Source organism: Neopelma chrysocephalum, unplaced genomic scaffold (assembly GCF_003984885.1).
Source record: "Neopelma chrysocephalum unplaced genomic scaffold, ASM398488v2 Primary Assembly neopelma1_97017, whole genome shotgun sequence".
In the NCBI taxonomy this organism is placed as follows: Eukaryota; Metazoa; Chordata; class Aves; order Passeriformes; family Pipridae; genus Neopelma; species Neopelma chrysocephalum.
The window spans coordinates 3,873,213-3,889,063 of record NW_020925659.1 but is presented as its reverse complement, the minus strand read 5'-3'; the positions used below and the strand labels follow the sequence as shown (position 1 = coordinate 3,889,063).

General features: G+C 34.4%; 1 protein-coding gene across 1 annotated transcript in view; it reads left to right on the top strand.

Annotated features, from left to right (window-relative positions):
* Positions 1-15,851, top strand: part of SLC27A6 (solute carrier family 27 member 6) — a 38,060-nt gene that overhangs the window by 19,869 nt on the left and 2,340 nt on the right. Inside the window, exons 5-9 of the mRNA XM_027671018.1 lie at positions 3,588-3,782; positions 9,325-9,415; positions 11,046-11,244; positions 11,812-11,909; positions 13,889-14,019. Of these exons, the coding sequence (XP_027526819.1) occupies positions 3,588-3,782; positions 9,325-9,415; positions 11,046-11,244; positions 11,812-11,909; positions 13,889-14,019 (714 nt within the window). The remainder of the gene's footprint in view (positions 1-3,587; positions 3,783-9,324; positions 9,416-11,045; positions 11,245-11,811; positions 11,910-13,888; positions 14,020-15,851) is intronic.

Sequence of the window (15,851 nt, the reverse complement as noted above, 5' to 3'; positions counted from 1 at the left end):
AATGAGGTATTGTGAGGAAACACAGCTTTTAGTGTAGGAAGTGTTAACTTGGTTAGTGTGCTTTTGCAGCAGGCTGAGAATATGCATGCAGACAATTGCTGCAGACCAGCTGTTGCTGAGTATCTGGCTGATGTGCCACAGCTCGTTCAGGTGTCAAGAATGGCACAGGGATAGCAGAGCTTATCTCCCAGAACACACCTGTACTAGGTGACTCCTTGGAATTCCTCCTACTCCTCTAATTCTATCAATTGTACCAAAAAGAAGCTAGATGATGAAATGCCATCTGAACGTGGCAGAACTTCAAAGCATGACTATTTGGTCTAGTCAGCTTAAAGTGTAAGGTCCTGCATAAGTTATTTTGTTTCTTTTTCCATTAGGACAGCCTAAGCCTGCAATACTCAACCATGTTTCTACAGTTTGTTGGAATTGTCATCCCTTTTTCTTCTCTTACCTTACTTGTAGCATTTTATTTACTGCCTAACTACTCAGCCACAGTGCCCGTGGGTACCAACATGCCTGCCCTGGACTCTGGCAGTAATCTGGACAATAATAGATGTGAAGATGCAGTTCACTTTCCATTGAAAGTTAGTTACATGTAAAGCTAACACAAATTAATATCATGTATTAGTTGTAAATAATTTTAGATAAAAATAGCTAAAATATAGCTGTACTTATTTACTTACATGTAAGACTAATGTGAGTAAAACTCACTGCTTGAAATTTCCCTTATCATTACAATTTTCTTCATACATATTAAACCTGCTGGGAGGCTAAATTATATATAATTTCCATTCTTACAGTTGAAAGACTGCTAAATGAATGACAGTTTTAATGTCTTCCCCAGAAATCCCTTAAGTACTCTTCAGGGAGTCTTATACCAACAGATAGGTACAACTGTGTGTACCTTTGTATTTTTGCCTCTGTCTAAAGTGAGGCAGTGGTCATATATTGTATTGTTGATGTTGTTGATAGGTGTTAACACTGCAAGCAAAGCAGGAAGCTGACCTGTCAGGTCTACTCTGCATGTTTTCCACTAGAGAAACTACTTTGCACTGTATTAATATAAACCAGACAAAGTAACATGAAGAATTGAAATTACTGCACTTATAAATAATGAGGTATTTGTTCTTTTGGGGAGAAAAACAAATTTCTAGTTCATCCTAGTTTGTTTTTCAGCAAACAGCTGTCTTTTATTTTTCTTAAAATAATAGAAGAAAAATCACCTTTTTATTAGCTTTGTCTCTAGAGGTTTTGAATGTTCCTAGCCTGGTGAAAGTCTCACTTAATTACTGTGTGTGTGTATAAGCATATGTTTGTCTCTTCTGTTCATTGTGGAACAAAGGATTTCCTTGAAAGTATCTCTTGAGCTATTTTTTATATTTTAGCAGAGGCAGTATATTTGAATAATATAGTGGCATCAGCAAGGGATAACTGCAGTTCAGCTACAGTCATGTTCATTTCAGTTTAGCATTGAAACTGTAAGGAAAATTCAAAAGTTTTAAGTTCAGCTGACAGAATATCCTAAAAATGGTAGACAATTTTTTTGGGGAAAAAAAGAGTCAAAAGCTTTCCTCATTAAGTTCAAAATAACACTGAAACACTTTCTCTTAAAAAAATAGGAATACCTTCGTTGTTCAATGACAATATCATGACTTTGTGTAATATAACAGACATTATTTCAAGCATATGAAAACCTACACTGTTGCATTGTGATATTGTATCTGAAGATAAAAAAACCCCAAACAACAAACAAACCACTTTGTTCCAGGCTATGTCCATGCCAGATTCATTTTGTTATGTAATGCAGCACTTGTTAATAACGATTTAGCAGGAAGTCAGTGAAGTCTGTGCTTCTGTGTTTAGCAATTGCTTTCACATCTAAAATAAGACAGAAGAGGGGAAGGGGAAAAGGAAGAAATGTGTTATCGTAAAAACAGAATGGTTAATGACCAAGGGAGGCTGGTGAGTGATGTAGTTTTGAGGTAAAATTGCAGGATAGTGTCTCAGATTGTAATGTGCCAACAGCTATCTGCACCTAGTGAAATAGGTGCATTCTTTGCTGAATTCCAGCAAGAGGACTTAATTTGCAAAAGGAAGATTCTGAAGTTCAACAAAGAAATTGTTTCTCTTTCTATGAGTTGCTGGTTTTGAAGATGAAAGAAAAAAACTTAGTTGGTCTTTGTGATTTTTTCTGTTGGTCTTTGTGCTTCTAGTTTTTGTTATAGAAGTCAAAATTCACATTCTCTTGAAAAATTTGATTTATCCAAGACATAATTCTCTGAGGATTGTCTATGTACTCAGAAGAAGCTTTACTGCTTTTAAGAGCCAAAATATTTAAAAGATTCCTGTTTCACTCAGCTGACCAGATCTCTTCACAAAAATAATTAGCTGTGCTTCTATGTAAGATTAAAGATGCTAAAATGGATTTTTACTATAGAGACATAACTAATTCATACTGGATTAGAGTTGAGGGGGGAGGGAAACTAGAAATAGAAGAATAGAAAATAGTGACTCTTTTCTGTGATATATTTATGTGAACATGTATATATCTATATCTATATATCTATAGAAACATATATGTATAAAGAATATGTATATGTGCATATGTGTGCATTTGTATATAGAGAGGTGCTGGATATATATATAAGTGTACATAGGTAAAGCTATATACAGACAGTATGCAGTACCAGAGTGCTATGCAGTTCTAAAGCTGTGTGGTAACAAACTGTACCTATATTTATTTTGTGCCATCTCACTTCTAGAGCATTCTGTATTGCCACTTGCAATAATTACGAAGGGAGTCTTATTTTAAAATAGGTGTAAATAAAAACCCCCAAACAAACCAAAGCAACAGTTTAGATGTTTTGCCTTCTGGTATTTCATCTTAAATCTGATTGTATTTTAGAAGTGGTCCATGCAATCTGAATGTTTGGGAATGTATTAATAAAATTAGAGCATTTTACTGAACTGGGTACATTCTGTTATGTTTGTTGTGATAAACATGGGAGCTGATAAAAAGTCTCAAGATCACTAGTAAATAATGTATTCCCAGTAACACTGAACAAAATTTTGCAAGTCTTAATATTGAAAAAAATACAGAAGATGACTCATACACAATGTGTGGGAAGGAACAGATATTACAAGTGTGTGAAATCTGATTGTTTCTCATAATCAGTCTGAAGACAGAAGAAAGTAACTATTCATCTCTTCTGACTTTAATCCCACGACAGAAATAATTCCTGCCTTTCTCTGTTCTTCCCAGTTTTCTAATTCCTCTGGGTAGAAATAGACTGAGACAATACAATTTTGAAAATATGGAAGCATTTATATAAATCATTGTAGCCATTATTCAGGAAATCATTTGTTTGCTCAACAAGATAATAGGTTTTTGATTGCAGCTTGCTACGTTGTAGCTGTATGCCAGCCATGCCAGTTTTATTTAACTTCTTGGCTGTTGTTTTCTTTTCTTTTTGTTGTTTATACTTGATGTATTTTAAAGAACTTTCCCCACAACACATGCAACAATTAAATCCAGTTATCAGTATACTATATTTTAATTTTGTTTCTTTTTTTTTTTTTTTTAACAGAAAGAAGGAGAAAAAAATCACAAAGTCCGACTAGCAGTTGGAAATGGAGTAAGAAATGATGTATGGAGGGAATTTTTGGACAGATTTGGTGCTGTTAAGATCTGTGAGTTTTATGGTGCTACTGAAGGAAACATTTGTTTCATGAACCACACCGGAAAAATCGGATCTGTTGGACGCACCAATTTCTTTTATAAGGTGACTCTTTATTTACATTTTACTTAGTTAAAAGTAGTGCTGAAAAATTGTGTTTCTCAGTTTGATGCTGGGACACGGGACTACAGTCATAAATCCAAGGTAATTTTTTTAAGACAGTTATTGCAAGTTTAGTTGACTCTCCATAAAATCTGGGTACCTACCCCAGTTATATTTTCAGCAGTAACATTTTTTCTTAGAGTTCACCAGAGTCAAAAAGGCCTTGGTCTCTTCTGACAGCTCTGAGTAGGTTCCAAGTATAATTTCAAATCTCTACTACATTAGAGGACAAAAGAGAAAGTTGAATTTGTTTCAGTACCTAAGAACTCATCACATGTAAAATAAGCATACAAATGTCCTATTCTGACTTCTTGTTCTACAGATTATATTTAAAGATATTTTCAGATAGAATATTTATATTGCATATTGCTATGTAAATGTTTGTCATAATTGGAAAATGATAGTAATTAAAATACAGTAGCATATAGATATAACTTTAATAGATATTTTATACCTAGGTGCCATTAAAAACAAGTAACTCAAACTACATCTATTCTGTATCATTATACAGAAATGTCAAAGATAATACAATACATATATTATTGAGTAATTGTGACACAGTTGCCAAGATTATAAATTTTAAAATGCTGTGCCCCTTCATTTACCATCTGCTATATGTGTTTAGTGTGTTCTAGGTTACTAAAACTAGAAAAAAAGCCCTTCTGTATTTCATTAGCCTTGCAAACAGCAGTCATATGTCTTGGAGAGAAGGATTAAGTATTATTTATATTACACATGATGACTTTTCCTTCATCCCTCTGAATAAATGCAGAAATTATTTCAACTTGAAGTTCACAGATAGATTTTTTTCTTTTTGGTCCTATTAGTACAATCTTTTAAATGGTTTGAGAAGTCCCTAAGTAACATGTGTCCCAAGCTTTAGCTAATAATATGAAAGAATATTTAGCAAGGCTTTTTGCAAGGAGACTACATATTTAACGTTTTGTTGTTGTTTATGCCAGTTTTTACTCTTCTTGAAATGAATAGTACTACATGCATTGCCTAGAATTTTAAATTGACTGAGGCACCTACCCATATATACAAGTCCTGCTGACTTAAGTGACATTTGTGCTCCTGAGGAGAACTGATAGCAAAATGTCCTGACAACATTGTTTTCAGAGAATGTTGTAAAATCATAGTTTTGTAAATACGTCAGAGGTATCTTCTCATGACGTGCAGATAGGTTCCTAGGCAGCATATGTTTTAGGGTCCACAACTTCACTACAGCATCACCACATGACAATCACCACAGACTGCTCTACGAGCTGGGGCCAGAGGAATTCTTCACTTCTGGTCTGGGAACTCAGACTGCAGGGAGGAACATGGAAACACTCAGAAAAGCACCACAGAAGCCAGTGCATTTTTCAGAAACCGTTGAGAGGTCAGGAATTTAAGCAGATGACCCCACTGGTTCTCTGCCCCACATGTCTGATGCTCTGTAGCATGCATGGTGGCTCCCTGATCCTGATGGGTGTCTCTAGAAGGGCACAGATCCACTACGGGAAATCAGGAGTCTGGAATTTAGGGAGTAGTAGGTGAGCCAGGAACCTTAGAGTTGATGTTAATTTTTGTTTCAGAGTTTTCTAAACCACATGCCTTATAATATTATGAAATTTTTTACGTTCCAAACCTGAGTAAACTTGTTTTCGGTATTGCAGAACTTTTGGCAGAGTTTTGTCATAAGTCATTAACCTTTTGGAAATACCATGTAAAGGTTACAGCAGATAAAGGATTAGAGTTGAAACTACCTATATATTTATTTAATTATCTGTATTTTTAATCAAGTAGTATGTGGGGTTTTCATGTGACACAAACCAAATATGTATTTTGATGCTATAGGTAAGTTAATTTTTACTTATTCAAGGCATTTGTGGTTTTTGTTAAATACATTTTATGTGTTGCAGATTATTAAACAATGCATTCTGGAGTGTAGCTGTGCTCTTTCTTTCACTGCCAAAGGTTGGGGACAAATAAATGTGATAAAATTAAGGTTCTACAGAACACTTTTATTTTCATAAAAGAATTGAGAGACATAAGTTAATAGGAAAAAACAGATGAATGTTATAGCAGTTGCCAGACATCCAAGAAGTCACTGTGTTTATAACTAGAAGCAAACTCTTGTTTGCACTTGTTTATTTTCACACTATGTTCTTTATATAAGATTGGTTCATGTGCTTGAAAGCTTCCCTGTGGTATATGAATAAATCAATATTTATATAGAGTCAGCAAAAAGAAAAGTAGAAGCCTCTGAGTAGCTTTTTATCTGGTAAAACTTAAAATGTTTTGCAAAGAACATAGTGCATAGATTAACATCATAATGTAATAAATTACTGTTTAATCTTAACATCTGACATATTTAGTTAATATTAATCAATTTTGTTATATATGACATACCTTATATGTGTACTTTTAAAAATGTGATATGGGAAAAATCTCTAAGACCCTCAGTTATGTCCATATAAATCTCTTTCTTACACTGAAATAAATTCTGAGTGATGGCAGACAACAAGGAAGCGTGGGATTAATGAGATCTGAGGAAGCTTACAAGAAGGGCTAAAAATAAACCACGGCAAGTACACCTGAATATCAACATGTAAAAAAAAAAAGGTAGTAATAAACTCTATTTGTAAATGTAATTTTTCATTAACTTAAGCGTAGTCAAACTATCACAGCAATCTAAATCTCTTATTCAAAACAGTCTAAGGTACTACAAGTATATTACAATACATATTATATGTGGTGATTCAGTTAATATCAATCATAACTTAAAAGGGTTTTTTCCTTGCTTTTGTTTACTTTGGCTAACAAAACTATATGGGGGACCTATGAATCTACTCTTTACAGCATACATAAGGCATTACAAGTATATTTTAAAAAACATCTCTAAGATATAATGATACTATGCTCTAGAATTTTTTTCTTAAATTTCAGTTTTTTGAAACTAAATCTAGTACCCATAATGCTTTGTTTTATAAACAGATATTCTTCCGGAGAATTCAACAATATTTAATCTCTAAAACAAATAAGTAATAAAAAGCAATAGCTTGTGATCTTTGTTTTCTGATAAAGGTTCTGTGAGCATTCACTGCAAAATGAAGCTTTAGGAATTTCAAAACTATTTTCAAAACATTATTTAAACTCACATATTTCCAGTCAATTAAAAAAAAAAAGGAGGCGGAGAAAGCTGTTATTAGGTAACATCCAAGCAGCACAGTAATAGACAATAATGTTGCAGATTAACTCATTTTAAATTTCAGCTAGCTAAATTATGCTTTTTGTTTGCTACATTTATGTGGTGCTTCAGGGAGTAAAATGGAGATTAAAATGATGAATATTGCATGCAGTAGTCTGTGAAAATAATATGGTAATGCTTCAACAGCTCAGGTCTTCTTCCCTATTAAATCTTAAATAATGAGGTGAACCAAATGTAAGTCTGTGCCCAGACAAAATACTTTGCAGTGGAGCTTTCATTTTCTAATATTTAATATGAAAAGCAAGCTTAGAATCATAGAATGATTTAGCTTGGAAAAGACCTTTGCACAGACACAGTTGTTTGCACAGTGTTTATATGATCTCATTATGCATATCTAATACAATACATGGTGTTTTCTTTTAGTTATGTATTTGCACAACTATTATTTTGAAAACCTAACTGGAATAGGCCTAGTTAATACTCTAAAGTTGCAGGCATTGAAAGTTGTATACATCAACATAGTGTGGTCATATATAGTAAAAATCTCAACAGTTTTTAGGTGATCTTAGATACTAAATTACAGTTTCTAAGTGTTTATAGCAACTTAAAATAATTCTTTATTCCTTCAAAGCTCAATTGCTGTATCTTGTCAACATGCTATTCTGTATGATGCATTATTTTAAGCTATTCTAATAAAACACAAAAACAGAATAACACTTCATTTTATACAATTTCACTTTTATTATTTATATTATTCATTGCATTTGGCCTGTCATATGAAATGTATTAAAGTAATAAATGTCAATGTAAAAAAAAAAGAAAGCGAAAAAGAGCAGCATTTAAATGTAGGCATCCATAAGAAAAGATCATAAGAAAAAAATTACTCTTATTCTGATCCTCAAGGATAACACAGCTATTTTCTAATTGAGGCAATCTTTCTGGTTCTCAGATTCTTGACTTTGGTAAATGCTTATAGTCTGAGGTTAATTAAAAAGATTACCACTCACTTCATGGAAATTGTGTCCCATTCTTGAATCATTACTTTATTTTGCAAGCTATGACCTTTTTCCTTTGATCAACTGTTAAAAGTACCTTTTTGATTCAGGCTTAGGGTGGAAGGAAAACACATTGAAAAGACTCAGAGAAACAATTTTTTCCAGATGAGACTGAAATTGTGGGATTAATATTTGATTCAAGTTGCTATTTATTCAGACTTGCTTGAAAACAAAATTATTTGATATAGTTACGGCAGCAGTTCAAACTAGGATAACACAATTACGCAACTCTTCTTCCAAATTAGTTGCAGAAAAGCAAAGACATTTATGTTTTTGCATCCTACCCTTTTCTTCAGTCACTTTCATAAAACTGTCCTTAAATTATATTGCATTTCTCTATTGTGAAGAGTGCAGGTGTACATTCATGTGTTTTACAGAATTGTTTCCCTGGTGGCCAAGATTTCTCCAGGAGAAGATAATTACATACCTTTGGTTTGACTAGGTGTTAAATATTGCTGATACATTCCTTTATGAAAAAGGAAAACAGAATCCCAAACTGGGCAAACTATCTCCTTAGAATAATAACTGCAAACACAGTGGTCCAAATGGTATCAGGCATGTGGTGTCAGTCAGTGTGTCTTAAAGATCCAGCCTGGATTTTTATCACAGTAGAAAAAATGAAGCAAAGTAAGAGTCAAATGCTGTATATTTCAGAAAAAAAAATAAATTGCAATTTCTAGTTGTGATTAGAGTATCTTGTCCTCTCCTTCAGCTTCCTTGGAGCCACGGGAGTACAAATCCTTCTGCTGGTGCTCACTTTCCACCACTATACACCTGCCTGAGAAAGCATGAGGGAAGAACTGAGGCTAGCTAAGCAAGGGTAAAGCCCAGTGGGGAGCAGGTTTCCCTTTGTGAGGAGATTTAGGCCTTTGCTTTGCCAGCTGTTTTCAGGGCCAGAAGATCCCAAGAACATATCAGTCACCACCATTAAAAGTCACTTAGATATGCGTCTATTATCCTGACTCATGTAGGCTCTTCCACTGATAATGTGGATCCCATAACTTATTCGTAAGAAAATTGGCAAAAGGACAGTTCTTGTCTTAATTTATAAAAATGTTTTGATTTTGCTTACCTCTGGGAAATGGCGTTGTTTACATGCAGAGTATTTTTAGTTTTAAATGAAACTGCATTCTCCTTTTAGATGAGGAAGACTGGAGTACAGGTTTCCCAGCTTATATTTGCTGCCACCAGATGTCACTGTGTAGATAAGTAACTGATGACTTTTTCCCTTTTTTAGCTTTTTTTCCCATTTGATTTAATCAAGTATGATTTCCAAAAAGATGAACCAATTAGAAATAAGCATGGTTGGTGTGAAAAAGTTAAGAAAGGTAAGTGTTTATATTAATAGGATATTATGGCCTATTGATTTTAATAGAAACACTCCAGAGAATTTTTAAAGGAGTCTTGCTATTGTGTTAATGCAATATGCCAACAACAGCTATTACTCTTTGCTCTGAAATAAAAAAGCAATATGATTTTTGATCTAAGACAAAACATCATTAAACATACCAGTGCTGATACCAGAAGAACCCAGGAGGTCTTTGGATACATTCACAGAACAGTGATGTTCAAAAGTGATGATATGATATTATCTTTGAATACGTAGATAGTGACATCTGTGTTTTTTTAAAGGAGTTTAGCATAGGGAGATGGTTGCCTAAGGAAACACTGGTGGATTAGAGCAAATGTTTTTGATGAGAGATTGTTTCTGACTAAATGATGTGATTCAGGTTAATAATTAAAAAAAAACCCCAACAAAATAATAACAAAATTATTTGATTATAGATGCCTTCAAAATGCTTATCAAATGTCTGATATGTCATTATAACATTTTTCCAAGTGCTTATTAGATACTGAAGTATCTCTTGAACTATAGGAAGGTAATAGCTGAAACTCAAGCAAGAAGAAGTCATATTAAAGGTCAGGCAGACAGTTTTAACAGGGAATTGAAGCAGATTTTTCAAAGGAGTTAAGAGATTCTCTAACAGCTGTTAAACAGAAGTGGGCACTTTGAAGAAAATAAGTCCCTGAAACATGAAATTTTATAGGAATTTATCTCTAAGGATGTCAGACTGACCTGTTAAGGGAACACAGGCTCTAATTAGATACCTGGTATACCACTCAGACTAATAAAAAGTATTATCTCTGTCTGTAGTCTTTGTCTTACCCATGCCCTATGTCTTCGGAGCACCATGGCTGCAGTGACACTGCCAGTGAACTAAATATTTCCACTGTAAATACTACCAATTTATGGAAAACAGGCACGGGTATTTTATGAGGAGGAAGTCTTAAAAGTTATGCATATTTCCAGAAGCATTTTTTTATATTTTCATGTTTATAATTCTTGTCTCTGATACCAAGTAATGTAACTCTCAAGCTTTACTCTTCACAACTTGCTCCCAAAAAGTTATTTCCTACAATTATTCCACTTTCAGCAAACTAATACCTTGATACACTAGATGCCTAAGAGGATATTCCTTTTCCTGTCTCTCCTTATTTTTTGAGGAAAAAAAAATTGTATTAAAACTTTCATATTTTACTCCAAAAAGTAAAATGATGATGCTTTATCACTTTAATGAATATTTTAAAGAAGTGTTCTCAGAGCTTCTGAAAGGAGACTAAATAGGGACTTAATGCCTGGGTTGAGCACTTACTTTTTATTAACATTAGTTTTTCAGTAGGAAGCTGATGAAGCTGAGACTCATCATTGGAAACTCAGTAAGCTGTGGGGAGTGAGACATAATATTAACCTGAATTGTGCACTTTGGGAGGACAATAAACCTACTAGTGAGCTTACAATTGATAGGTGACAGTTCTGGGAGAAAACTGATGAGTGGTTAGGAAGAAGTACAAATGACTCAGAATTTCAGTGGACAATATTGTAAGTAATATTAATGTCAAATACAGGAAATTTCCAGTGATACCTTAGGTTTATATTCTTTTAACTTCTCCGTATAGGTGAGGCTGGTCTTCTCATTTCCAAAGTCAATGCGAAGAACCCCTTCTTTGGTTATGCTGGCAATAAGAGACACACAGAAAAGAAGTTACTCTGTGATGTATTTAAGAAGGGAGATCTTTATTTTAATACTGGAGATCTAATGGTTCAAGATCATGACAATTTTCTATATTTTTGGGACAGGATTGGAGATACCTTCAGGTATAATTATTGTTTCTTTTCACATTTCATTAAAAATATACAGAATAGAATAATACTGTCATATTTGGTTTTGACCACAAGTGTTCAGTTTATTATATTGTGATGTAGTTTATAATGATCCTGAAGTGGATGATAGGGGCTTAATTTTGTCACAAGTGTTCCTCTGTAGTTGAATAGCACATTTTCAAAAGGTTTGGTAGGAATTCCAGCTCTTTAGACACTCCTTTCCATAAGCATATAACTAGTGATGGTTTTGCTGTGACCAAGCAAGTTGGATAATGATATGGAGAAAAATGTATCAAATAGTAAGAGATGATACATTTAAATACATGTAAAAATTTTGGAAACAATTGTTTTAAACTTTCAGTGTCTGGTATAGTGATTCTAATACCCAGTAACATTTGAATTGCAACATGATCTGGTGATCAGATCAATATACCAATGTGACAAGTGTGAAAAATCTAAGGTGGTGTTAGTCTGAAATGAATGGAGCTTCTACTAAAGTTAATGCTTTTTAAAGAGGATGTGTCCATATGTTTTCATGGGATTATTTTCTTCACATTTTAGATGGAAAGGGGAGAACGTTGCAACTACAGAAGTTTCTGATGTCCTTGTAATGCTGGACTTCATACAAGAAGCAAATGTGTATGGTGTGTCTGTGCCAGGTAAAAGCTTTAGTTGTATGTGTTTCTTCCCCTAGGTTAATTGTTAACCCTCATAACTGTTTTGATTTCATATTTTAAACCCATGAATCACTTCTGATTGAGTCATCTGTTTGATACCTAGTTAAAATGTAAATGCAGGTAATGAAATACCACCAGATTGTGAATGAGCCAGTGAATCATGCATTTTTATTTGTATGCAGTTATGTGTATTTTTGAAAAGCTATCATGCATGAATTTGTGAGAGCTACATAACCTAAATTTAAGATTTATTAAATTCACACCTGTGGAAAATCCAGACATCCCTGTGTCCAAATAAAAGGTCAATAAGGTAAGAATAAAGTAACTCTAAAGGAAAATGTATGAAGACGTTATTCTATCTTATTTCACTTTTCACTTAGCCTCATAAAATAACTGTAAACAATTAATATCACAAAACCAAGGACAAAGTGAAAAACAATACAAAGAGTAAAGTAAATAAATTATTAAGAAACAAAATACATTAATTTATTTTTAATAATTTTTGTTTTGTTTTGATATTTTTCATGAGATCTTATGGGCTTGATTCTTATTCACGTTAAATTTTTTTAAAAAATGTATACTAGGTTCTGGCTGGGATAGAAATAAGTTTCTGTATAGGAGTCTGTATGTATGGTGCTGTGGCTAAAACAGTGTTGATAACTTACCAGTGCTTGGATATCACTGATCAAAACTTGCATTGTACCAGGCTTTCTCCCTGCAGCAAGTATACTGGGGATTGGCAAGGACTTCTGGGAGCAGATGTAGATGGGAGAGTGGGCCGAAACTAACCAAAAGGATATTCCATATCATACAATGCCATGATAAAACCTGGAGGAAATGAAGTGGACAAGACATTTGTGGTTGTGGCGTTTGTCTTCCCAAACAACCGCTGTATGTTCTGAGTGAGGCCCTGCCCTACAGGAAGTAGCAGGACATCTGCCTGATGATGGCAAACATTGAATGATGTCCTGGTTTTGCTTTGCTTGTGCCTGTAACTCTTGCTTTCCCTATTAAAGTGCCATTATCTTGATAGCCAAGTCTTGCTTTCCCTTCTGCTGCCTTCCCATCCCATGGGAGAAGGGAGTGATTAAGAAGCTGGCTGGATGTTTGGTTGTTGGCATGGGTAAACACAAGCTGTTCAAAATGTGAAAAAGGTGTAATTTACTTGTATTTTAAAGCCATACAACAAGAAAGATCATAGTAAAGAAGACTGTCTGAAGATCAGACTCCAAAATATGAGAGCTGCTCATTTCCTGTACAACATTTATCTGCTTACCTACCCAGTTTATGTGACTGTCTTGATAATTGCACTTATAAGATAAACAAACCAAGTTTCATTACAGGTTTTGTAGTATCAGCAACCAACCAACCAAAACAAAACAAAGATAAGGCAGAACATCTCTGCTGTTACTACTAGCTGATAGTTAAAGTGTGCAGTTAGTTTTGACTGCTGAAGTTCATTGCTTTTATATTTTATCCATTTTTTCTTTCCCAAAGACACAAAGTGCTCTCTCTTTCCAGACAAAACAATTAAGAACTTTTAATCTCTCTCTCTCTGTTAACAATCTGCAGATCCACAGTTTTGAGAAAAGATGCTGGCAAGAGAGACTAAAACTGAAGCATAATTGGCTAATCCAGGAAAGAGGCTCATCAGTCTTGTTTCTGAGAGAGGAATGGTGTTGACATTTATTCCCCTTAGTTGATTAATATCAAGCATGGGACTCCATTTGCTCTTACCCACCACACTCATTTACAGCATTATTGCTTAATTGATTGCCTGAATGATCTCCAAATAATACTACATAAAATATGAATGCAATCTTGCATCTTTATTGAAACTCAGAAGATGATATGTGACTGTCAGTTTGTTATTGCACTACAGTATTTTTTTGTAAGGTTCATCTCTAAAATGTCAACTTCGTTCATTTTTCAAAATTCTCATCTCACTTCTTTTTCCCCAGATCATGAAGGAAAAGCAGGAATGGCCTCTGTTATTTTAAAGCAGAATACATCATTAGACTTGGAGCAAACGTATAAGCAAGTAGTGACTTATCTACCAAGTTATGCTTGTCCCCTTTTCTTAAGAGTCCAGGTAAGCTGCATTATTGCATTGTGCATACAAACATCTACATCATTTAAACACAGAGATGGCTAAGTGAATAACAGAAAGTGCTTGTTCATGTATCACTTGACCCAGTTTTAAACCCAGTCCTATTCTCTGTCTTCATTAATGGAGTTCTGGGAAAGGGATTACACAAAAAGTCAGTAAATTTGCAGATTATGTTTAAACAGGAGAAATTGTACAAATGAGGAAGGACGGAGATCATACAAAAGGATTTAGGGAGATTAGAATCATGAGCATTGTAAAACAAAGAGATTCAGATTAAAAAATGTGAACAATTGCATCAGGAGAAAACAATCTAAAATCCATTTTATTCAATAGAATAGAGAGAATAAAGAAGTACAGCTAAAGCAGGAGACATTGATCATGCACAATAAAACAAATCCTATTTTCTGTGTAATCTAACGACAAATGTTAAAAGAAAAGATACTAGGTAAATTGAAAAGGTGAATTAAAAATGTACGTTATTGCTGTCACCACAGTAATCATCAGTCATCCCTATTTATGTACTGCTTCCCTCTAGTAACTGTCCAGTTTGGGGAACAAAAAACTCCCTCCCCCAAAGAGTTAAAAATATGAATACAATACAGGGGATTACATAGGGCTAGGAAAAAATGGAGAGCATAGAAAACGTACAATACTGATAATCACGATAATTGAAGTCTGATGAGCATCTTCAGTTCTGGTTAGTGTTTTGAAAACACCGTGATAAAGATGAACAGAAAAACGTTTTTGAGGATGTTTATGAAGGAGTCTCCTAAGTCTGAGGAGCAGATGAAAAAAATAATCATCATTTAAAGAGAGAAGATAAATTATGGAAATTGGTTCCCTAGGCCAACCAGAGATTGAATACTCATTCAGAATAAAGAAGGGAAAGGAAAAGACTGTGAAAGACCTTGAAATTGAAATATATGTATTTCTATCTAAAAGTTCAGGAAGATATCTTTTGCAGCAGCATTCTGACATGAACAAGCAAGATTAGACTTGAGAATGTTGCAGCAGTCAGTTTATGAAATTATGATAACCTAGTCTAGATTTACAGATGCATTTACAGATGCACAAAAAAGCCTTTATGCTGGACAGAAGGAATCTGAATCTTGGATGTAGCATTGATATCAAGTATCTGGAATTTCAACTAAAATTTAAATGCCTACATTACAGATGAATTGCTGTTGGTAAAGCTGTTATTAATCAAGAAAAAAGGTAGTGGGTGGAACTTCAAGGGAAGGAATTAAAAATGTATTAAGCTTGATCTGATATATAATCATACTTTAGAAGATGTCAGAACGTTTCTTAGACAAACCAGAGCAGGTACATACAATCTGGAGGTATACCTGGAATAGATGCAGTGGCTCTTTGACATTTTTGTTGGACATCATACTTAATTTTTCATTTTCAGAGATTGCTTTCATATATATATAAATACAAAGACAGAAGAGAATCAGAGACTCATAGAATTAGCTGGGTTGGAAGGGACCTCCGAAATCATCAAGTCCAACCCTTGATCCACGACCACCGTGGTTCCCAGACCATGGCACTGATGCCACATCCAGTCTCATCTTAAAAACCTCCAGGGATGGTGACTCCACCACCTCCCTGGGCAGCCCATTCCAGTGTATGATCACTCTCTCTGTAAAAAATTTCTTCCTAATATCCAGCCTAAACCTCCCCTGGCACAGCTTAAGGCCGAGTCATCTTGTCCTACTGCTGGTTCCTGGGAGAAGAGCCTGACCCCCACCTGGCTACACCCTCCTGTCAGGGAGTTGTAGAGAGTGATGAGGTTTCCCCTGAGCCTCCTCTTC